Genomic DNA, 24200 nt, shown 5'->3' with positions numbered 1-24200 from the left:
TACAAAAGCACAAAATATGCTGTTAGAGGCAACTTTCATTTTCATAAGCAAAATAAAAAAGTACACAAGTGTTAAGAATTAAACAAGTCTGCCGGAGGAGGCAGAAGTTTACTTTACAAAAGAACAAAGTATGCTGTTAGAGGCAACTTTCATTTTCATAAGCAAAATAAAAAAGTACACAAGTATTAAGAATTAGACAAGTATGCCGGAGGAGGCAGAAGTTCACTTTACAAAAGAACAAAGTATGCTGTTAGAGACAACTTTCATTTTCATAAGCAAAATAAAAAAGTACACAAGTGTTAAGAATTAGACAAGTCTGCCGGAGGAGGCAGAAGTTCACTTTACAAAAGAACAAAGTATGCTGTTAGAGGCAAACTTTCATTTTCATAAGTAAAACATCAAGTATACAAGTGTTAAGAACTAGAAAAGTATGCCGGAGGAGGCAGAAGTTCACTTTACAAAAGCACAAAGTATGTTGTTAGAGGCAACTTTCATTTTCATAAGCAAAATAAAACATTATTAACAAAACAACACCAAAAACACATAAGATTGCATAAAAACCAAAATTATTATCAAGACAACACCAAAAAACCAAGACACACATAAATTAACTTAATTCATGAAGTTATGCCGGAACAGGCATAACTTTATGCCGGAACCGGCATAACTTTAGTTTCAAAAACCAAGAACTTTGCCGGACCCGGCATATGTTGCCTCAGACAAACACATTCTTCACAAAAACCAGATTATTAAACAAAAACAATAGCAACAACATAAAACAGCTGTTCACAGGCAAAACTTCAAAGATTCAACAAAGAGAAAACCAAAACGCATATCAAAATCAACTAAAACATATTACGACATTCATAATACGACGTTCAAAAAATTAAAATATATACATGGGGAACGAAACTTAAGTTCAAAAAATCATACAGACACTGTAACAAAACACTATAATTTTAAATAAAAAAGGATCAATTAAATATAAAAAACGACGAAGACAAAGATATCAATTCAACAAACAACAATTTAACATAAAAATAAATATTGAAACAAGCAAAAGATCCAAATTCGTACCTAAATTTTAGAACAGATAAGACAGACACAAAACAGAGCAGAAACGAAGAAGCAAAAAAAAAAAGAAAAAAAAAGGGCAAATGACGAAATAGAAAGAGTTTTAATGGGGTAAGGGTAATTTCGTCAAAAAACTTTCATTAAACAGGCGGCAAGGGCAAAAATTAAAGAAGGCATAAATGATGAGCAAAATATAAAGACCAGCCCAAAAGAAGGGCACTCCGCGCAAAACAAAGTCTTAAGTTTCTAAAACGCTAAATTAAACGTTTGCATCATTACTCATCTTCTCAGCTAGGCCCAGCTCTCCTTGGGCCTGTCTTTCTGCATTCTGTCTCTTAGTGGACTTGTAATACATCGCGTAAAGTAGTAATTGGGCTAGTCCAAGTGCAGTTCCCATAGAATTTGGTACCTAAACAAAGAACGGAGGATTTTAGCCAAAAAAAAAAAAGTACTTGTATATTATATGAATAACTGTTTATTTATTGATCAAACTGTCTCATTATTTCAACTTCAAACTTGAAATATATATTTTAAGAGGTTTTCAAGATTTCACTTACAAAACTTCAATCTTATTTTCATGTCCTAACACACTTCAATTTTCAAATTTCTCATTTCAACTTTAACTTCAGATACTACTTTTTTCAAATCTCAATTAAATCATATTCAACACCTAAAATATTCCAAGACCCTGAGCTAGATCAACTAGATCACCGTAGTAAAATTATTATTTTTTTGTGACAAAGAGAACATAAATTTTAAATTTTCTTTTACAACATTATTGTTTTGAAATAGTAGATAATTAATGAAACATCGAATGTGTGATAAATTTCTGTAGCTGGAAGCTCTATCTAGTCACTAATGGCGACCTAGATCTCATGCAACAATAACAGAGAAAATTTCAGAAAGGAAGAAGATATTTTCATTAGTGCTCAAAATATCCAACCAAACAGTACAGGTATAGAAATCTCTATTTAAAGACTCTCAAGGAAGCATGTGCACAACATGTAGAATGCCACTAACTGTCTAACAACCTAGTCGCCTCAACTAATTAATGAATTTACTAATTAACTTCTTAACAGACTTCCTAATTACCTACTTAAGGCTTTCCCTCAAGTTGGTGGGTAAAACACATCAAGAACTCCCAGTTTGAACAAAAGAAGGTGATGTTGAGCCACTCTTAGGCCTTTCGTAAGAAAGTCTGCAACCTGTGATTGTGTCGCCAGATATTCAAGTTTGGAGCTTCTCTCTCAAAAAATGGCAATCAATCTCTATATTTTTTGTACGCCCATGAAACATGGAATTGCCTGCTATTTGTATAGAAGCTTTGTTATCACAATACAACTTGATAGGCTACTCTACTGACACCTTCAGATCTTGTAGCAAACTAGACAAATGACTTGTGAAGCAGGTTTGGCACCACTCAACCCTACACCTGATATCAACTCCAAGGTGTATTTTATTTGATTATATAAGTAGAATTCCTCTGTGTGATCTCATTACTTGTATCCCCAGGAAGTATCTGAGAATCCCAAGATCTTTAACTTTGAACTTACTGTGAAGAGTCTTTTTGATATTATCAATTAATATTGATCACTACATGTTATGAGTAAATCATCGACATAAATCAAAACCACAACAATGTTAAGTTATCTTTGTTTAATGAAGAGAGTGATCATGTGGACTTTGACAATAACCACCATCAGTCAGCATAGTTGACGACTTAATGTTCCACTGTCTTGATGTTTGTTTCAGGTCATATAAGGACTTTAGAAGTTTGCACAAAGTCTTCTCCTCTGTTTGTGAAAGCCCTAAGGCAAAGCCATGTATACTTCTTCCAACAAATCACCCTGAAAGTATTATTTTCATCCATCTAATACAGAGGCCAATCCTTTGAAGTTGATACCACAATAATTGTCCTAGCAGTCACCACTTTTGCAACAGGTGAAAAGGTTTCATGATAATGCAACCCTTCCTTCTGACTATAACCTCTAGTAACTAATCTGGCCCTGTATTTATCCACCTTCATATTTACCTTGTATTTAATCTTAAATATCTACTTGAAATCATTGGCTTTTTTCCCAACTAATAAAGTGGCCAATTCCCAGGTGTGGTTTCCCTCCAAAGAAGCTACTTCATCTTGCAGAGGAGTCATGTATTTTAGATTCTACGATGCTTTTTTAACTGTACTTGGTTCAGTTCCAATAGACAAGCTTCCCAAGTAAGCTTGATAATGTGCTAACAAATAAGAATAAGTCACTTGATCGGAGATAGGCTATAAACAAGTATGTGAGGATTTAGTAGAAGTAATATAGTCTTTTTGTCAGACTGGTGGCTGAACAACCCTAGATGGACTAAAAATTAGTGGGGGGACCCCTCTGAAGAAGCCTGAGCAACTATAGTCTCATCGACTAAATCATTTTCTAACCTCACAAGATCCTAATCATCTATTTCTGCACGAACTGCATCAGATGTTATATCCTCAGGTGCAAAGACAACATCAATCTCAGGTGAAAGGGCAACATCATCCTGAGGGACAGTGTTAGCCTCCTCCTCTTCAATGTGGTTCTTTGTGTCAGCAAAAACCATCACTGGAGTGCCATCCGTTACATGATGCCAGGGAATGACAACGTAAGTGTTGGAATGTTGAATGATCCCAATGAATTAGGTGTAAACCGGTGTAAACATTTCTAATGTATCTTCCTGGCTATGCTATTTGAAAGGAAAGATATGTTCCTGAAACACCACATCTCCACTGACAAAGGACACGTTTTCATCAAGATTATATAACTTGCACTCTTTATGTGTTTCTAAGTAGCCAAATAGAACTGTTCTTCTAACTCTAGCTGTAAATTTATCACCCTTGGATAATGTGCTAGCAAAGCACAATGAACTAACTACCCTCAGGTGATCCAGTTTAGGTACCTTCTTATGAATTATTCCAAAAGGTGTCTTCCTTCGTAATACCAGTTAAGATAATTTGTTGATGAAATCAATTGTTGTTCTAACACTCTCACTCTAGAACCTGATGGTTAAAGAACTCTGAAATCTTAAGGCATTGGCTACCTCCAAGATGTGTCTTTTTTTTTTTGCTTTCTATTGTGCTATTTTTTATTTTTTTTTTGTGGTGTATATGCACAACTACTTCCATATATGTCTAGTTATCAGATCTCAACACTTTCACAGACATACCAAACTGTGTGGACACTAAAGCAAGAAAAACCTTATAGACAACAAGCACGTCACATTTGGATTGAATTAAACAAAGCCAAGTATATCTGATACAGTCATCAACAATTGTAACATAGTAGTGTTTCTTGTCATAAGTGGGATATTTGCAGGGTCCCCACACATCAATATATACTAACTCAAAGACATTATTAATAACACTATTAGGGGTCATTTGGTAGCTGGTTAGGAGCAAGTTATTCATGAATTAAAATCTTACATAAGTAATACTGTGTTTGGTAGCTAGTTATGAGGTGATTTATTCATGTATAAAATTAGTAAGGTGTTTGATTTGCAATTTAGAAATCCACATAACTAATGTATGTATAAGCTATGAGGGAATTTAAGTATTATTTTATGCCGGGCAAAAGGTGGAATAGCTAATTGATGTGCCGTGAAATTATGGCACATCTAATGCTTTTTAACTCTAAGTTTTACTTGTTTTCGAGCAAGTTTGTGTTAGTTTGATGTGTTTTGTGTGTTGTGCAGGTATTTCGAAGTTAGAATGCTCGGTAAGCAAAAAACGAGGAAAAAAAGTGATTTGTTCTGATATGCATTAAGGAAGGACCATCAACATGCTCGACGGTCCGTCGAGTTGCCCCGTCATTCAAGTTCCTGCAAAGTGAAAAAGTCATCAAACCGTCGACTTACACCGTCGACATGACAGACGGTCCGTCGAAGTGCCTCGACGATGGGATTTCTGTGAATTGAAAATATGTTATCAGATCGTCGTCATGCTCGTCGAACATGTCGATGATTGTCGAAGTGCAACGACGGCCCGTCAAAGTGCAAGCCGCGCTGGAACAGGACTGGGATTGATTATTCTGAGTTTAACTTGTATAAATACCTGTTTAGGTTTTATTTTGTAGACATCTGGAGTTTTAGACTGGTAGTAATTACTTTTGAGTTGTTATTACTTTTGAAGATTTTCCAGACAAGTACATTCTCTACTTTAAAGTTTAATTCGTAAGTTCAATACAAAATTCAATTATGCAATCTTCAATCTTTTATTGTTTTCTTGTTGCCATGAGTAGCTAAACAGAATTTCTAGTCATATCTGACGGAGACACAACCTTGGTTCTTTTTACCCATATATTTACAACTTTAAATTTCTAGTCACTTTAAATTAGTCCACAAACCAAAACAACTATAAAACCCTTTTTCTGGAATACACCAGGAGCGCAAGATTAGTATAATACTTGTTTAGTAAACTTTTCACGCCATATTCTCTGTGGGATTCGACATCAACCTCGCTGGGTTACTATATTTGGCATCGTCCGCTTTACGCTATTAAAAGTGTAAATTTGAGCGTATCACTAATGCATGAATAACTAAACCCTGCATAAAGTAATACATAAATTTCCTCAAAACTAATTCATGTATTACTAATACCTCCATAACTTTAATCAGCCACCAAATGACCCTTACTGGTAAAAAACTTTAATCTATGTTATTTCCCAAAGGACAATTCTCATTGTTATTCAAGATACTGGAATAAATTGGATGGCATATTGATGGTATGTATTTCATTGCTCCAATAAAAAGATGTCGCAGTCTCAAATGCCAAAGTACTCCACTGTCATCTATTTTTAAACTGTTGCTCTCACTGCAGGCTTCACTTCTTCTCTTGTGATATAGAGTCCATCCTTTCCTCTACCAATTCCCATCATCTTGCTAGTAAAGAGTCCCTGAAAACTTCAACTCCCTGGTTATCTTAGACACTGAGAGCAAGCTGAATTTGAATTCAGAAACTTGTAGAAATCCTGAATTCTCTGATCTGGGAATATCTGGCATTTTCTGTGTTTGCAATATGACATCTACCACCAGTAAGTAACTGCACTTTCCTACTTTGATAATATCCTAGGCTTTTAGTTGTTGTTAAAGCTCTTTACAAGATATGATATGGTGTGAGGCTCCTGAGTCTACTTTCCAGTCATGTGAATTGGACAAAAGAGAAGCCATACCTGCCGTGATTGAGGTGCAATCAGTGATAGTAGGCTTATCAAGCTTGTTCAGCAACTGTTGGTATTGACTTTCTGTATTGCCTTTCTGTAAAGTAATATCCTCATGTGTGTTGTTCTTCAGAAGTGGACTCAACATTTGTGGTTGTGGAATAACTAGCAGAAGGCTTGAGCCCTCCTTACTTTTGAAATTCGGTGGATAACCTATTATTCTGTAATAATCCTCCATTGAATGTCCTTTGTAACCACAAATACCTTTCCAAAAAAAGAAAAAAAAATTAGGTTTGTATGCTGGAGCTTTTCCTGTCAACATAGTTAAAGGTTCCCTATTCACACCTCCAACACCTAATGTTCTTTGACTCACTTCTAGTGTTACAATAGCATAAGTTTCATTAACAATCATCACTGATTTAGCAGATAAAATGTTTCTCATAATGTTCCCATATGATTCATTGAGTCCCTCAAAAAATTGCAACAAATGTTAAGACTTCAAATATTCAACATATGGAGCTGATTCTTCACATGCACAGCCTGATAAGGGCACCATTATATCTACCTCATCCCACAGGTCCTTCATCTTCGAATAGTATGTAGTTACTGAATCTGTTCTTTGTCTTAGGGTTACAACTTCTGCCCAGAGATGATAAATTCGAATTAGATCTATCAAATCTCTCCTAACAATCGAGCCAAATTTTCTTCACATTTGAAACATGCATAATCCTTGGCAACAATTCACTTGCAACCGTCATCCAATCCATGAAACTACTATTTCGTTACATTTCTCCCACTACTTTGCTAATTCTCCTTTGTATTTGCTTTTGACACGCGTGCCATCTACAAGTCCAAGCTTGCCTTTACCCCTTAGAGCTAGCTTCATCAAACTACTTGTGTTCATAAGGCATGATTCTCTGGCACTGTGAGCTTCATTGGTATTAAGTTACTCCTGAAGCATTTGATGCTTGAAGATGATGTGGAGGATTGTGGTCTAATGCAGTCACCTCATTCACTGCAATTGTTGTACTAAGAAAGCTTCCAATTTGAGAAAAAACTTTCATATTCTTATCGCGATTCGATCCTTGTGATCGATGCTCTGATACCATGATAAATTTTTGAATATGGAACCTCAATCTAGTCACTAATGGTGACCAACGTAGGAAATTTCATAAAGGGAGGAAGATATTTTCATTAGTACTCAAAATGTTCAATCGAATAGTATAAGTGTAGAAATCTCTATTTAAAGGTTCTCAAGGAAGCATGTGCACAGCATGCACAATGCCACTAACTATCTAACAACCTAATCGCCTCAACTAATTAATAATTCTTAACTAATTAGCTTCTTAACAGACTTTCTAATCACCAATATAAGAACGTATTCCAAGGAACTTTTTAATTTTATAAAAAAAGAAGGTCTGTTGCTTCAATTTGTTTGGAACTATTTGTTTATTAAAGGCTAAGTTGACAATTAAATTATATTAAGGCAAAAAAAGACAATTAAATTATATTAAGGAAAAAAAAGGCAATTAAGTTATACTCACAAGAATGAAGGCATCCAGTCGAATGAGGGCATAAGTAGTCCAACTAACACCATTCAGAAAAGAGAATAGGGAAAGCAAGAAGGGCATGAACTCCACGCTTTTGCTTGTCATCACCAATTTCTACAATAATTAATATAATCTCATACACACAAATAATTTAGTTTGCTTCGAAAAAATAAATAGCATCTTTCTCTATGTGAAATTCTTTTAAATTTAAACTTCTTACGGTAATAGGCGTGTAATTGAAAATAGGTTGATGTCAAGTTGAGGCTAGGTGTGCCAACTTAGCATCATTGGATAGCCTCAACCTGTTTTCGGACATTACACGCCTAATATAAGGTAATTTTAGTATGTGCAGAAAATCTTGTTTTATTTTTTAAATTTCGTGCTCAAGTAAACACCACCCCAGCAGCTACTAATTAAGTACAATTTTTCAATGAAATCCATCGGAATCATATTCATTAAAAATGTTTATGAGATTTTCAGCGAAAGAGTCTGTTGGAAATTTGTAGCAATTAGAAAGAGTCTTTCTAATTTGTAGCAATTAGCTACTCCATATAAATTGAAACGGAGAGAGTAGAAAGGAACTTATTTACCATGATAGCCGGAGGAGAAGCATACATGAAAATGTTGCCCGCCATGCAAATGCTACCCACGATAGTAGATCTTTTTTTGTGCGTTTGGACAAGGGTTAGAACAAGTATGGCAAGTGAAGCCAAGAAAATTATCTCACCAACAATAATAAGGAATATTTTCATCCTTTTTGGCCTTTCAGAGTACAACAAAAATAGCATCAAGTACACAACAAAAATAGCAAGTCCTGTCCCATTTATGGTCACAACTAGGATGCTGCGTGGATGTACAAGTGGTATTCCATAGAGTACCCAAAGACCACAGTTTACAAATGTGGCAAGGTATGGAACTGGTGAAAACTGCTCCACTGATTTCTTCTTCCATATTCGAACAAATGTTGGCCTGTTCAAAAATTAAAATTCTCATTTAAAAAAAAATATTAAAGACTCTTTGAAAAGTACTATTATGTCATAGTTAATACAGTACGAGTTCAAAATATTTGAAAAACTATTGAGAAAATCATAATCAAAGAACAAACTGTTGACTCCATAAATAATACTAGTGTTAAATAAATTGCGATAAACGAAATAATTAATTTGTCTATTTTAGCTCCTTCTTTTTGTTGTGACTTCGATATTGAAAAAACAAGGTTATAGTAACTTTTTCGCTAGGAACTATTAGGAAGATTGCATATAATAGTGGGTTCATCTGTATTTTATTCATCAAAAAATATATTATATATACAAGATCAAAATTATTGTAATACATATATAATAAATAAATGTTGAACTCTCTTGCTTGTACAGAATATTTACTTTTTTATATTTTAAATTTTTTAGTGAAAATTCTAGCTCCGCAACTTGAATGAGACGTAGCTAAGAACTTATTTTTCTGATATATATACTTTATCATAAAGCATAAAAATAAAAAAATAAAAAAATAAATAAAAAAATGAAAGAGAGAGAATGAAGTTTAGGCTTACAAAGGTGACAGAAATAAGATGAGTGAAATAATGTTCCCTGAAAATTAACAAATGAATCTCACGTTAGCTATTACGAAACCTTTTATAATATCAGGGAGGAAGAATATACCAAATAATCAACTAACCAATAACACCAACAGCAAAACGAGCAATCTCTTTATTGAAAACCATGGCTGAGAATTAGCAAAAGAAGTTTATGTGAAATGGAAAAAGAGATGGATAAACTTATAAAGGGAAAATTAAAGGTCGGTTTTGGCTTTTTTCAAAATATTTTTAAAAACTTAATTAAAAGCAGCTAGCTAGCATGCAACAAGTCTCTGTCCCTTGCATGACATGTAATGCTATTTGGTTGGCGAAGAAGAAATGTAAAGGTTGTGTTTGGCAAGAAGAAACTTTTTTTAAAGTTATTAATTTCTTACTTATTTTCTGGTGTTTGGTAAGTAAACAGAAAATATTATTTTAATAGTATTTTCTATATCTAGAAAACATTATGAGAAAAGGAGTAGAGGACAGGAGTGGTGTGGTGCAAAATAGGGGTTATAAGTGTGGGTGTGAAAATGAAGTGTGTTACAAGGTGCGGAGGAGACAACAACAACTACCATAATAACTTATCAATATAATCCCACAAGTGTAATATGGGACGGGTGTGATGTACGCTGACCTTAGTCCTACCTTTGTGAGGTGAAGAGAATGCTCAAGAAAATCCTTTTTCAGAAGATGTTTGAAAGAATTGCAAAAGGTGGAGGAGATAATTAATGTAAAATGTCACATATAGAGTTCATTTTTTCTACTTTTATTAGAGAAGTCATTTTTTTATTTTTAAGAAATTTATTTTTTAAAAGATTATTTTTCAAAAATTTTAATCAAGCAATCATTAAAAAAAAAATTGAAGAATATTTTCCTTCCTATCAAACACACCCTAAATTGAGAGAGAAGTATCTCTTTGGAACTGGACTCAACAACTTCAAATTAAACACTAGCAGTACATAAACTTTGAAATGAGAGAAGGAATTAATTTTTACATGGATTTTTATTGGGTAATAAACTAATAAGACAAAAGCATATTTAATACTTCGTTCACACTGAATTCGGTGCCAAACTCAACTTTATCCATTTCAAGGCCGTAGAGGATTTATGCTACGTACGCCTCTTCTCGTGTCTTTTGTGCATTTGGAATTGACTTAATATAAATAAATAAAAGGGAAAACAACACAAAATATTCCTAAAATGTAAAATATTTATCCCTCATGCTCCATCCTGATCTAATTTCGCTTCTTACCTAACATGCTAAAAATATTTACCTGAATATTCTCTCGCTCAAAACCCTTCTTATGATACCATCGAAGTATTTATATATCATGATGGTATCACGGAGGACTAAGAGAAGGACTGAAGCAGTTTTTCATGATATCGTCTCAATATATTTATGTACCACGATGATATTACAGGGGATTGAAGAGTCTTATTGAAGGAGTATTGAAGTTGTCCTCCACGATACCATCACAGTATATGTATATAAGATGATGGTATCTCATAAAGGTTTTTTTTTAGAAAAGTGTCTGTTAAATAAAGAAACATGATACCATCTCAGTATATTTATAAACCGTATTGGTATTATAATTTTGGGGACATTTGGGGTAAATAGTTTCAGGGACATGAAAGTCAGAGAGATATGAACGTGTAATTATTTTGTTTTCAGGGACAACAACGTTCTTTCCCCTAAATAAAATTGTAAATAAAGGATATAACCAGACCTAAATTACAAGTATTATTTTTGTGAGACAAAAAAGGAACCCACACCCTACATGTTTGGTATAAAAAATTCTAGGTTCACTTTTTTATCTCATAAAAGAAACCTCACACAACTGAATTAATTTCAGTTCTACTAGACACGTTTTAAAAGTATCATCTAAATGATATTTCATGACAAGATTAAGAAACCTCACACAACTGAATTAATTTCAGTTCTACTAGACACGTTTTAAAAGTATCATCTAAATGATATTTCATGACAAGATTAAGAGATCGCTTATGTATTTGACCTTTTTACGGCCTTGTATTTAGAAGCTGTTCACTTTTTTTCCTCTCTAATTAGACCCGTGGTCTAAATATTGCTCTGAATTTTAGACTTCAAACCAGCTGGCCATTGCCACTTTCGAAATTCAAAACACTGGTCTACTTTAGAAAACGAGGCCAGCTTCTAAATACATGACAACAAACCTTAGCTGGTTGTGTAAATCAACACATTCTTTAAAAGCTTAGTGTGTGGTACTTTGAAATTGTATGCATGATATAAAAAAACATGGAAAACTCTCAATTGGCCAATTTGAACTTCCAATCTCATTTTCAATAAATTAATTATAAACTTTTATCATTTATTCATTCTCGACTACCTGCCAAAAATCAGAATAAACAATGTAGGAACAGAAAATTGCAGCATAGAAAGGATATAGTTCAAAAGAATATGGAGGCAAAGTGGCAGCATATTGCTCTCAACGGGTTAACAGAAAAGAGTGTAGCTAAGCATACCCAATATTTGCTCTTGATTTTTTACTATATATAAATTTACCCTTTGCAGTTCTTGCATTTGTACAAGAGTTCCCAGTTTACTCAAAATTGTTAAAACAATCAAATACTATAGCTGAGAGTAAAGTTGAACTGAATGTAGCTCATTGATCTGCATTGATCCCAAAAATTCGAACCTTGTGCATGTTGGGAAATTTGGCAACCACCAGTATGAAAACCGCGAATGTGTTGAAGAACAGCATTGGATGCTCATAGTCACTTGTATGGGAAGCTATCAAGTACCTATTGAAAGAAGCAAGTATTAGAAATTTAGAACATATTTGTAAAGACCTCATGGAAAAGGTGAAATCGTCTCAAACAAGCACGAATCAATTAAAATGAAGAATCTTTTTCTCGGGGAAAGAGAAAAAGAGGGACCATGGTGTATCTGTCGCAGAGACCAGACAAATGGCACATAAATCATGTCCTATCAACATCATTCGAACAAAGGCTGCACTTATTGTTACTTGTGAATATAATAGACGAGGACACTAATCATTCCCTCTCCCTCTTTATCTTCTAGTTTGGCAAGCATTTATATACTTGCAAATGCAGATTCTTTAATATGCATACTGTCCAAATGGGGAGGAAAAACTCGCCAAACCCCAAAAGAATCCACTCGCACTTCAGTTCCAACTCTCCTTCCTTCCCCATCATAATCTCATAAGCTTAACTCTAAAGAAACCAGAAAAAAGATTACTCCCTCTGTTTCAATTCATGTGAACCTATCATTATTTGGGGAGTCTACGAGGTGATTCTCTAACCACGTTTTCCTTACATTTTTCTAAATTATTTGAATCATAAGTACTCCATCCGTCTCAATTTAAGCGTCTTACTTTCCTTTTTGGTATGTCCCAAAAAGAGTTTCTCTTTCTATATTTAATAAGTTGACAATTCAAATATCCCAATGGAAAGTTTAAAACCAAAAGATTCAAAGGATATTTTAGTACATTAGACACATCTTTAATTTAGGACCACAAGATTCAAAAGTATCTTTTTATTTCTTAAACTTTGTGACCAGTCAAAATACAACACTTAAATTGGGACGGATGGAATAGTTTCTAAATATATAGATTTTTACTTTTACAAACTTGAAAAATCTATGTCAAAATTTTCAGTTAAAGTTATAAAGTTTGACCCTCGTGCTCCGGAAAAGGTTCACATAAATTGAAACCGAGGGAGTATGTTTTAAATCAATTTGTGAAAATCCTCTATCTCCCAAACACCACGTATCCACTTAGGCAGTAACTAACTAGCAAACATACACAAAGCAAGAAAATGGTATAGTACGTCTCTTACTATTCCATTCTCCAACAGATATTACAAAAGCTGGTCATTTTTGGTGGAAATTTATTAGTAATGCGTTCAAAGAGTAGAGACCAATCCTTTTACTTGCGGATGCACGGAACTTCACATCTTTTCAAGTATTTCTTTTTCCTTCCATTAGAAATTGAGGTCTCATGTAGGCCCCTAGGCTTTGAACATGTGGTAAGAGTGCAACGGGTGATGTGTGGGTTAGGGCCACATCACGGGTTCGAACCCTGCCACAAACAAGGGCCTAGCATCTAAGTGGAGAAGGGTAGAAGGAGCAGGCCATTATCTACCAAGTTTCGAACAGTTTGCCATTGTCCCTTGAGGATTTTGGAGTTATCAAAAATTAAATTGGCCTCTTGGGAGAACCATAATTTCAACTACTCGATCCTGGCAACCCTACTCAAATGGAAAAGGTTGGGACTTGTGACCTAACAACTACAATTTTTCTGGTTCAAGTGCACAGTTAAGGTAATTCTTCCACCCTCAAAGAATCAAACGTAGGTTTTCATCACCTCTATATTCTTGACCACACACGACCATTTGATTGGACATTCCTATCAGCAAAGAAATTACGCATTATTGATCATAGTCGATTGCCGAGTGGAATTCAAATACACAACCTTCCAAGTGAAGGTTATCTTTATAAAAGAGATGCACTCATAATGCTTTCACCAGTAAACTACAACAACAATAACAACAACAACATATCCAGTATAATCCCAACAAAGAAATCTTCAGTTCATTGTAAAGATGTATAAAAAAGGTTTCACGCAGAATCAGTAAGCAATATGAATGCAACTCTTTTTCTTTCCATAGGTAAGCAATATCAACCGGTCCTGATCTAGAAACATGCAAACACATTATGAGCAGTAATTAGGTATCCAGACCATCATTCATCCACACTTATGGAGGTATCAGTAGATCTGAAACCGAAACATGTTGCTCTTCACATCTGGTAACATTTAAATATAATGGTGTGTCTTTTAAATGAACATAAACATTGTCTCATGTTTTGTCCAATAATATGTGCCAACACTTCCCTAAAATGTTACATTTGACTTTTACCATGTAATAAAGTTAATTGGAACCAGCATCTATGCTTCCTAACATATACATGTCAAACAAGCCACTAGTGTAACATATCTAGATAATGTATTGAAGTCATAAAAGCTCAAGTTAAAAAGATCTCATAACAACCAATTCAAAATATTCTTCAAACTGATAGGTTATCGGATTACTTGATTTAATATTGTGGTTTCTAATGCGGCTTCTACCAAAAACTATTTATAGCATTAGATCTGGAAGATTACCTCAGATTAAGGTGATATTTTGTTGGAGAAACTACTAGGAATCTATTGTACAAATGCTTTCAGCACAATTATATATTATATTTTAATAACCGTGGTGTCCGGGCCAGCTTGCATGCACCTCGACTAATTTCAGGAGATACCTGCCACCTCCCACCAGCAACAGGTACCAGGTAACTTCGTCCACCAAGGCTAGAACAGATGGGAAGAAATCACCTAGTGGTTTTGTCTCTACTGAGAATTGAACCTGAAACCTCATGGTGCTCAACCCACTTCATTGACCACTAGGCCACACCCTTGGTTGCCTTTCAGCACAATTATATTGCATACACTTGTGTTGAGTGTTACGCAGAAGAAATACAAGACTACTAGTTCCACATCAGATTATTCTTGCAATTCAAATAGAACCAGTTGGAACTGATAGTTTAACCAACAACAACTTCGCCTCAGTCTCAAGCTTTTGGTTGATACCCTCACTAATACCTTTTTCTGTTTAATATCCAGTCCTAGATCAAAAAAAATTGCTTGTGATTAACAGGTCTAAAATGATCTCAAGTTTAGCAGGAACAATGTTATTATAGAAACCAACACAATCATGGTCGAGAGATTACCCTTACAGTCCATTATTGCAGATTTTCTAGGTTCCTTTTTTTTTTCCCCCTTTTAAGCAGATGTCAATGAATATCAAATGCTGTTTCATGTTTCACTTCCTGCCTTTTACAGTAGAACACACTGCTACAGAAACTAACCATTAGGAATTATGCTGTTTCAAGTAAAGCATTCAATCCTCTCTCACAATTGATTAGTCTCGCTTTGTTACAATAGACGAAGCTTTATGTATATCTCTTTTGTGCTTATATTATTGGGGATTCCTTTTCCAACATCTGACTTACTTATAGGTCAACATCAAATTAAGGTACCAGAGACCTCAAACTCATCCGGAACAGGAGAATGAAATCAAAAAGGAAAAAAAGAAAGAGTGTCAGTCTTTCCTATAGCTGAACCAATGCTAATAAGTTCACTTCTTTAACTCAAAGACTCTGACTAACTTTTTCCTATGACTGAGAAAACCATTGTTTCCTACTTTGATACTCGGTTGATAATGGTTTTTTTGTGGATAAGGTAAAGTACTTTAATTAAAAAAAAAAAAAAAAATCCATGAAGGTACCAAAAACTTTACAAGGGATCCAGGCTTAAACAACTACACAAAGCTGACTCCACTATGGTCGGTCTTTCTCCACTTACAGACCAGACTTGTGTTTACAATAGGTTTCAAACTCGTGACGTGTGCCTCAAATCCCCAAACTAACTTAAGCCCACGATTATCACTTTTGTGTTTAAAAAGCTATGTTAACTAGTCTTCTGGCTGACACTCATAAGTGCATCCTGCTACAACCTCCATACACATTTTATGTAATATAGGCTTAGTTCACTAGGATTGTAAATATGTATCCCATTATTTATTCCTCAGCATTAAGGGATTGCTTAGTTCCACGGGCAACTTTATGCACAAATTTTGGGGCACGTGAACCCATGGTCTTTCCGCAAAACTAGATATTTGGTATACATATTTCTAGAATTGACCTAACATTACCTGATGGCACCCATTCTATAAAAAGGCTTAAGGTGCACTTGGTTAAAAGCTTAGTCATTTACCAAGACGAACAAGGATCAATTCCCACTTAATGCATTTTTTTCTCCTTTCTTTAGTAGTGCACCCATGTTCTAGAAATCCAGATTCACCTATGCTTAGTTCATTAAAGGGCAGCCTGGGGCACAAAGCATCTTGCGTTAGCAGCGTGCGGGGAAGCGAAGCAACCCTAGGGTGTGTGATGTAGACAATCTATCCTAATGCAAGCTTAGTTCATTGATTACTTATATAGAGATTATAATTTGGGAATGTTAAGCGGAACAATAATGCACTGATTGTTATACCATAAATGGTAATAGACAGATTCTTATGTAAGAATTACTATACCTAAACCAAGATTAGCTTTATCATTTTATTGCTAATAGACATATTAGCATATCACGCTCTATCTCGCATAAAGAATATATAGATTCCCATATAATTTGTTATATCAGTTATACAAAAATTTATACTGAAAAATCAAATGTTATAATATTAGTAATGCAGAGTCTTTACTATCATTGCTAACTCTGTCTTTACTATCATTGCTAACTCTTACATAGAAAATCAAACATTGTATTAATAATGCATGGTTCTATATTGATATTATTTTTTCTTATACAACAAATACAAACGAGTCCTAAAAACGATATGTACTACAATTTGACTGACACCATGTTGGTTAAGAATGCCGAGCATTAAGTAATACAGCTTACTCAGCTTAGGAATTGGTAGTCAGGGGGCATTCTATCTCCTCCTTTTGTTTTTTGGGGTAATTAGAGAAATAAGGATATAGCTCAGCGATTGATAGTCCGGGTGCAGCTTATGAAGAAGTTTTTATGTTAGCTTCAGTGATTCGAATACAACTCAACTATCATTGCAAGCACAAAGCTATTAATGACATCATAGCTGAAAAGCCCAACCAATGATTTACACAATAAAATGAATACTTACAGCACCACAGGAACACATGTCAGAAACTTCCTATTGGGAGTAAGCTGATTGCCATTATCCATTTGCTCCCACCATGTCAATCTGTTGTAGATACCCTGGTCTTCAGCAAATGGTGTTCCTTTCTTCCAGTGAAAACAGTGATACGTGACCTGAAGGAAAACAGACAACAAAGTTATGCACAAATGACACAGAAAATCCGGCTAGATGCACAATAACTTTCCCACTCTGCTATATCATCTGGTAATTTCAGGATTTTTCCTACAATTCATATTTCAGAGAAATAACAACATTTAGCACCGAGAAGGACAAACAAATTAGCGCCTACTAAATTTTTTAGGTATTAGGGGATTGTTTGGTTGCTGGTTAAGAAGTAAGTTATTCATGTATTATAACCAGTATAACAAAATACCATATTTTGGTAGCATTTTAGTTGCTATATCTAAAATTCAGCACATCAGATACGGTGTTTGGTTACCAGTTTACAATCCCGTATTATTATAACTAATACATGTATAAGTTATGGGGGAATCTCTGTATTATTTTATGCAGGGTAAAAGATGAAATAACGAATACATGAATAACTAAACCCTACATAACTAGCCCATGCATAACAAATCCTTGCATAACTCTAACCAACAACCAAACAACCCCTAAAAGTATCTTAAAATTTTCCAGAAGAATATAACAGAGTACAGAAGTGAAATCCCTTGCTATGGAATTAAGAAAAGCTTTAGCCACTATAAAGGAAAAGGTACTAACACCATAATGGATGATGATAAATTTCATACACCAAAGGTTTTAAGTTCGCCAAAAAATTCTCTTCTGAAATAGATTCCCAAGAATAAAGGTGCTAACTCACTATATACTCCTTACCCCACAGACTGGTGAATTTTTGAGAAATCACAAGGACCATAGGCATGTACCAAAAATGAGCTATAATTTCAATCAAACTGAAAGCTGAAAACAAATTCCTTGCCTTTAAGTAGGGCTTTTTTCATTTTTGGTCTGTCGGTCGAAATTAATTACAGCCTGTAAGCCCAATTACACAAAACCTATACGCTGATTATGTATATTTTGTGTATACAATATGTATATTGTATGTCTATTTGTACTTGACATACCAAACCTATACATTTGCTGGCTATTATTCTTCCAAAGATGTAATTATCCCCTTTAAGTAGGCATAGCTAGGTTTATCATACAGCCAACAGACAGCCCATCTAAGATGCAGTCCCTCCCAAAATCTCAGATTATAAGACAATCAAGTAATCATGACACATAGTCCTAAATCAGATCAATCAATTAGAGAATTCGAATTGGAATGATAAAAGCATAGGAAAAATGATTCTTACAAGGAAATGAGAGAGATTAACGATGGTCCAAGCCATGCCAGATGAGCAACCAAACACAGATAGCACAACGAGCCATGAGAAAAAGAGAATGAATATGTAAATAGTCCAAACTCCAGGATACGTGAACCATTCAGTATTCCGATTCAGATCTGTCGTAGGAGCAGCCCTCACATAATAATTCGCCATCCAGTTGAATCCAACAAATACTTTTCTCTACCTAAAAGGTTAGCAATTCAATATTATATTATAAATAAGAAAAGGTACAATACGATACCAATTGAAGAATAATGAAACTCTTTTTTCAATATTTGTGTGCTTGATAGAGTCAGATGGATATTTTGGCGATTAATGTCGCACTAAGTCCGATGGCTGCTATTGGTAGGGGTGGTGGGACCGCATGAGGGCATTCATCTCTGTTTCTATTTGATAAATGATTGTTAATCCATATTTTTAGTCATTAATTAACTTCTTCTCTCTTTAAAAAAAAAAAAAAAAAAAACTCAGCCAATAATAATAAGATAACTCCAATTAATTGAATAATTTTTGTAATAGTCTTACCTTAACCCTGCAGGCAATGTATTATTCTCTACCCTTCTGTTTCAATTTATATGGCAAATTTCCTTTTTTAGGGTGGTTTAACAAAAATGTCATTTTCTATATTTAGTAAATTCTAGTTACAACAACCTACATGACATGTTAAAAAAAACAAGATTCAAAAATTTCATTACTTTCTTAAATGCTCAAATTCAAATTAAGATACAAAAACTGAAAGCTTAGTGTTTGTTGTCAACACTCAAAAGCATATTGCCATTGCTTAATTTAATTTTTAAATATCTTTAATTAGGAAAAGGTTACTATCATTTTCACTAAATTCAAATACTCGTATCTAATAAGTAACTCCTTTTTTATAGTTTTCTCAATCACAAGCTCATCTTGAGTCTGTTTGTTTTACACAAAAAACAAAGTTTAAAAAAAATTACTAGCATGGGGACACAATTCAATTTAATTCTCTTCTAATTAATTACTTATCAATTTAGAATATCATAAAGAAAAGAATGGTTCCAAATATGCATAAACGAAACAAAACCAAAAAAAAAAAAAAACATGATTAGGTTTTCACACAAGGCTCGGCTCGACTCAATACTAGACTAGGCTTAATTAGGCTCAATTCTCACTGAACTCGACTCATTACAAGAATTGATATTCTCTATTGAAACCGTAGGCTCTTCACAAAGGGCAATCCTCCTCCCTTTGGGGGTGTGAGTTAGATATATTCTCTTCACCCCTCCGGATCAAAAAGAGTGTTTACTTAACCATTTACATACTCCTTAAAAAAATACTGACTCCTGAGCTTTAGAAAATATTCCTTCTGCGAAAATGTATGCTCAATATTGGCTGCTTTCACTCTAAACAACCGGAAATGAATAGCAACATAGATATTTCATAACTTAGCAAATTCAATCAACATGAACCAAAATTGTTGACTATATACTCTTTAATTTATTAAAGAAAACAACTTAATTTATCAATCATTACTCAAGCAACCTACAGATTTGCAGCAAGAATGGTCAGATAGAAAATTACATGAGATGTCACCAACTAAACAGGGCATATCATTTTGCTGCAGAAATAAATATAAAGGAAAGAAAAAGAATAAAAGACTAGTCCAGCTATTTATTTACAAAAACTAATCCCAAACTTCTTCGGTCCTCAAACCATCATCTTCATGTTCTTCTGCAATTAAGGTTTTCAACTTGCTGGGTAGAAAAAAAATGAAGAAAAAGTAAAAAACCAAGCCCTTCGAATTCCTCACCGGAAGAACTATCGGGGCTCCAGGTCATGTCAGAATGTTGGTACCTGACTTCAAAAATGGAATATGAGGAGTCTGGCTCGCGGCTAATTTTATTTCAATCACATCTTCGTCGCTTTTTAGCTGGTGTATCCGTTTGATGGAGAGTAACCTCTCTTGTATCACAACTGTTCTCATTGATGCGTTTCTTCGAGCTTTTACAATTATGGAACGATGTCAGTTCCTCCACTTTCACCTTAGTAACATCACTCCTCACACCAATGTCAGTTGCATACCTGGTCAAACAATACATTCCAGTAGTTGCTACGACTAAACCAGCCGGACTTGACATGAATAATTTAAGAGGCGAAGAAGCAATAGCTGCCAAAGGAGCACCTATAACAGAGGCAGCTTGACCGCTCCTTCCAAGAGCTCCTTGGTCAAGAACAAGAAGACCTGTTTTACAATACAAGGCAAAATCTTCACAGTTATTCTTGAAGACATCATAATTTCCGAAACCATTTTGAAGCAAGTACATGGCTCGATGGATCACTGCCTCAGGAGGATCAGATTGTGCGATGGTGCATGTGCCGCCTCGGAGTCTAGTAAGAAAAACTGAAGGGCTGGCTCCATAGTCGAAGCGGTACACTAGCCCATCACCCAAGAAACAATCCAAGCAAGAGAGAACCACCCCACTTTCCTTTTGGTGAAATCCACAGTCAGGAATATTTGTACAGGTTGAAGACACATTTGTACTTGAAGGTGACGAGCAATTTAATTGAACAGAGAAGAGAATTGGGTCTCCTGAAACAATACTTTGCTCACGCGTAAAATGAACAACTTTGCTCCCACCAACATAGATTCCTGTTCATGAATTTCAGAACCAGCTACCAGTCAGATACCAGAATATATCACTAAATATGGTTCAATAGCTCATATTCGGTTGCAACATATATTAGAGTATAAATGACTGAGTCTGACAAGAAAAGAAATAATAGGAGATAAAGTCTACTGTGCCTCATTCACTAATTACTCAAAAGTGTTATCATGGTAATATATCAACATCAGAGATGAAGTTAGAGTGGTTTCCTCATAATGATCAGTTATGCAAGATTCAAGAGACATGCATGGTCACACTTGGATCGAGAGTATTAACATGACACGGATCAGACAGTTCCTACTACTGAATTTATCTTTTTCATCTGTAGATAATTTAATCGTTGATACAAACGTACCAAAGAGGTAATTGAATATGTCAAGACTTAAGAGTATCTGGCTGGCTCCTTTTGTAATTGAAAGAGAGTCCATGAGCTTCAGGATGTTGTTCTTTGTTATTTACAAAGTTTCTCCTACACCAAAAAATACAAAATTTCAAGGATACCTAAACTTTTTGAAAAGGAAAAAAAAAAAAAAATTAGATATCTTTGAAATTTTGTACTTCTTGGTGTAGGAGATATCTAAACTTCAAAATGGGCATATGTTCCTTTTCCCCCTCAGTAATCTACTATTCTTTCTGTCCAAATTGTCCAAAGTACATAGAGGTATGCTCCTACTACTAAACTATCATCTTAGATATAGCATTTCCAAAAGCAGCTCCTGATACGGGCATGCTTCTCGAGAACCATGTGATTGATTGTTTCTTTTTCTTACGCTTAATCCACTACGACTGAAACGAAGTTAAATCCGCTTGGCATGTTAACATAATTCAAATGCAAAATCTAAGGCCCACTGAGATCATAGAACACCAAATATTCTCTAATGCAAGTTCATCAGCCTTATTTTCAGCAATGTAGGAGATCCAAATGTTTGTCTAGAAGCAGTAGGATTTCATTTTTGACGAGTTTCATAGGTGTTGAGCTGGGAATGAATGAGTTTAGGTATATAACCTACCACATTAAGATTGTTTCGGTATCAAGTAACATATTGGAGGCCGTGGCGAAGCTAAAGGGAGCCAAGGGGGTTCAATTGAATCCCTTACCGAAAAATTGTACTGCACTAATAGGGTAAAAACAATTCTTGTTTGGTTATATATGAACTGTTTACCCTTGACTTGAGAAAAACTTATAGTGTAGTGGTAAAGAGGTTCAAAAATTGCCTTAAGTCACAAGTTCAAATCCTAGATGTGACACTAGTATTTTTTCTAATCTACTTGTATGAAGCATTGGCTCCGCCGCTGGGGATTTTATGTAAGCATTGTAATGTTGGTTTGAAATAAAAGCAAGAGGAAATATCACAGATTGATGTACATTCATTTTCGCAAATCCAATAAAAAGATTACGAAAATGAAGAAATGTTCATCTTGGAATACAAGTGAGTTCTCAATTTTTATGCACATCCGTCCCCAAAAATGTTATGGACCTGAAGATTAGTGAATGCCCGTAAATCTCAGTACTTTCTTTTTTCTTTCTTTCTTAATATTACGCAAAAGAAAAATGCCAACAGCAGTTGTTCTCTTTTTAAGCTACCCTTTACTAATTTGCGATTCCAAGGACACAAGAAGGAGAAATCCTGGTTCAGGACAGAAACATTTCATTATAGGAGAAATCAATCATTAATGGACAAGCTGAAATTGCTTCACCTATAAGGGGTCGTTTGGTAGGAGGTATTAGAGAAGATAATACTGGAATTAGCTTTGGTATTTTTTAATCCCTTGTTTGGTAGTGTTTTCAACCTATGTATAGCTAATACTTGTATTAGTTATACCGCACTCAATACTATTTTTATACATGACATTAATAATACCATTACTATTCTTATTCTAATACACTCTATTCTACACTATCTAGGAATTCTGCAATGCACGTTATTTACTACAACAAAGCAAACAGTCAATAAAATATATGTTAGCATAACTAATCCCAGCATTACTAATACACCCTATGTTGGGATCGAAATAATCAGGGGGTCATGCGGAAGCTAATAATTTGCAAACCTTAAACACGATAAATCAGACGACAAAGAAAAACATACTAAAAGAGATAAATTATTCTAATATGGTTTGATCAATTGATCTACATATATGAGAAACTAATATAAAAGCATAAAACTTATTAAGAAAAAAACTATCCCCTAAACAAAACTCTCTAAACGACTACATTGTGGATGTTATTTTTTTGTTGTATGAGAAGAAAGATCTCCTATTTATAGAAGTCTAAAACTTCTCCTTCAAGAAAAGGATAGACATAGAAGAGTTCTTTTCTATCAAGAAAACCTTGTCCACCAAGAAAACCTTTTTGAGGTAAACCACAATTACGTAGATTCCAAATAAAGTAGAAAATTCAGGGCAAATCCTAACACCCTATTCAGTACTATTCTTATACACCCTTCCAAACAACCCTAAGAGACACCCAAAAGGAGCCAGGAAGAGCAATAATACCTACCCAAAAAAAAAAAAAAAAAAGTGTGCATCAGCCAAATACATCTACAATTGACAAAGAAGGCTGGTTGTATTTCCAGCAATCATTTCTCTAATCAAAAGCCCAAATGCTACTGAACAGGATTGTTAATATGTGTTTTACTTTAAACACCAGGGATATCTAAATTAGCAACAATTTGGTGCTTTTGGTCATTTCCAGTATCACTAATTGAAGCAAAACAAAAAAAAAAGTTGTAATGTTAGATTTGGGATATTTAGTGAAATGGTGGAAAAAGGGTTACCGTGATGAGAGTAAGCGAAGATAGTTCTCCAGGTGTAGATATGGTCACCTGCTGCTAACTCACACCTTTCTACTCTGTGAGTGAGTACACCCATCTCTTTCAATATATAATCAGAGTCCAATTGAAATGGAGATGATTATCGGACTATTCCAATTAGTTGTAATCACAACAAAACCATACGAGGGTGGCTGCCATTGGCAAAGGGTGGGGGGGGGGGGGGGGGTTGGGACCGCTGAGCCGCCCGTTACCTTTATTTTCCCTTTTTGTTTTTAATCTTCCACT

General features: G+C 34.7%; 3 protein-coding genes across 7 annotated transcripts; all 3 read right to left on the bottom strand.

The window, feature by feature from the left end:
• Nucleotides 1–204: 204 nt before the first annotated feature.
• Nucleotides 205–9569, bottom strand: LOC132603791 (bidirectional sugar transporter SWEET5-like). Of its 4 annotated transcripts, XR_009568536.1 has the most exons (6): nucleotides 9476–9569; nucleotides 9351–9387; nucleotides 8392–8770; nucleotides 7796–7915; nucleotides 6264–6515; nucleotides 3345–6096 (listed from the first exon to the last, which is right to left on the bottom strand). XR_009568536.1 is itself a non-coding variant. In XM_060317026.1 (5 exons), exons 1-5 carry the CDS (start codon nucleotides 9519–9521, stop codon nucleotides 1334–1336), a joined length of 732 nt encoding a protein of 243 aa, XP_060173009.1. In that variant the 5' UTR covers nucleotides 9522–9569; the 3' UTR covers nucleotides 205–1333. The 4 variants fall into 4 exon arrangements, 3 of the variants coding, with proteins under 3 accessions (XP_060173009.1, XP_060173010.1, XP_060173011.1); XM_060317026.1 differs by lacking the exons at nucleotides 3345–6096; nucleotides 6264–6515 and adding an exon at nucleotides 205–1483; XM_060317027.1 differs by lacking the exons at nucleotides 3345–6096; nucleotides 6264–6515 and adding an exon at nucleotides 205–1483 and having other exon boundaries at nucleotides 9485–9565.
• Nucleotides 9570–11815: 2246 nt separating this feature from the next.
• LOC132603790 (uncharacterized protein C119.09c-like) lies at nucleotides 11816–18874 on the bottom strand. Its single transcript, XM_060317025.1, has 3 exons — nucleotides 18473–18874; nucleotides 17121–17269; nucleotides 11816–12158 (listed from the first exon to the last, which is right to left on the bottom strand). The coding sequence occupies exons 1-3, from the start codon at nucleotides 18656–18658 to the stop codon at nucleotides 12020–12022; spliced, it is 474 nt and encodes a 157-aa protein (XP_060173008.1). The 5' UTR covers nucleotides 18659–18874; the 3' UTR covers nucleotides 11816–12019.
• Nucleotides 18875–19966: 1092 nt separating this feature from the next.
• Nucleotides 19967–24130, bottom strand: LOC132603789 (protein LEAD-SENSITIVE 1-like). 2 transcript variants are annotated; one of them, XM_060317024.1, is made up of 3 exons: nucleotides 23919–24041; nucleotides 21497–21610; nucleotides 19967–21125 (listed from the first exon to the last, which is right to left on the bottom strand). In XM_060317024.1, the coding sequence occupies exons 2-3, from the start codon at nucleotides 21567–21569 to the stop codon at nucleotides 20380–20382; spliced, it is 819 nt and encodes a 272-aa protein (XP_060173007.1). In that variant the 5' UTR covers nucleotides 21570–21610; nucleotides 23919–24041; the 3' UTR covers nucleotides 19967–20379. The 2 variants fall into 2 exon arrangements, with proteins under 2 accessions (XP_060173007.1, XP_060173006.1); XM_060317023.1 differs by lacking the exon at nucleotides 21497–21610 and having other exon boundaries at nucleotides 23919–24130.
• Between the last annotated feature and the right edge of the window lie 70 nt (nucleotides 24131–24200).

The sequence above is a fragment of the Lycium barbarum genome, chromosome 7, assembly GCF_019175385.1.
Source record: "Lycium barbarum isolate Lr01 chromosome 7, ASM1917538v2, whole genome shotgun sequence".
NCBI classification, from domain to species: Eukaryota; Viridiplantae; Streptophyta; class Magnoliopsida; order Solanales; family Solanaceae; genus Lycium; species Lycium barbarum.
Note: the sequence above shows the minus strand (reverse complement) of the source record. Positions and strands in the feature narration are given on the sequence as shown.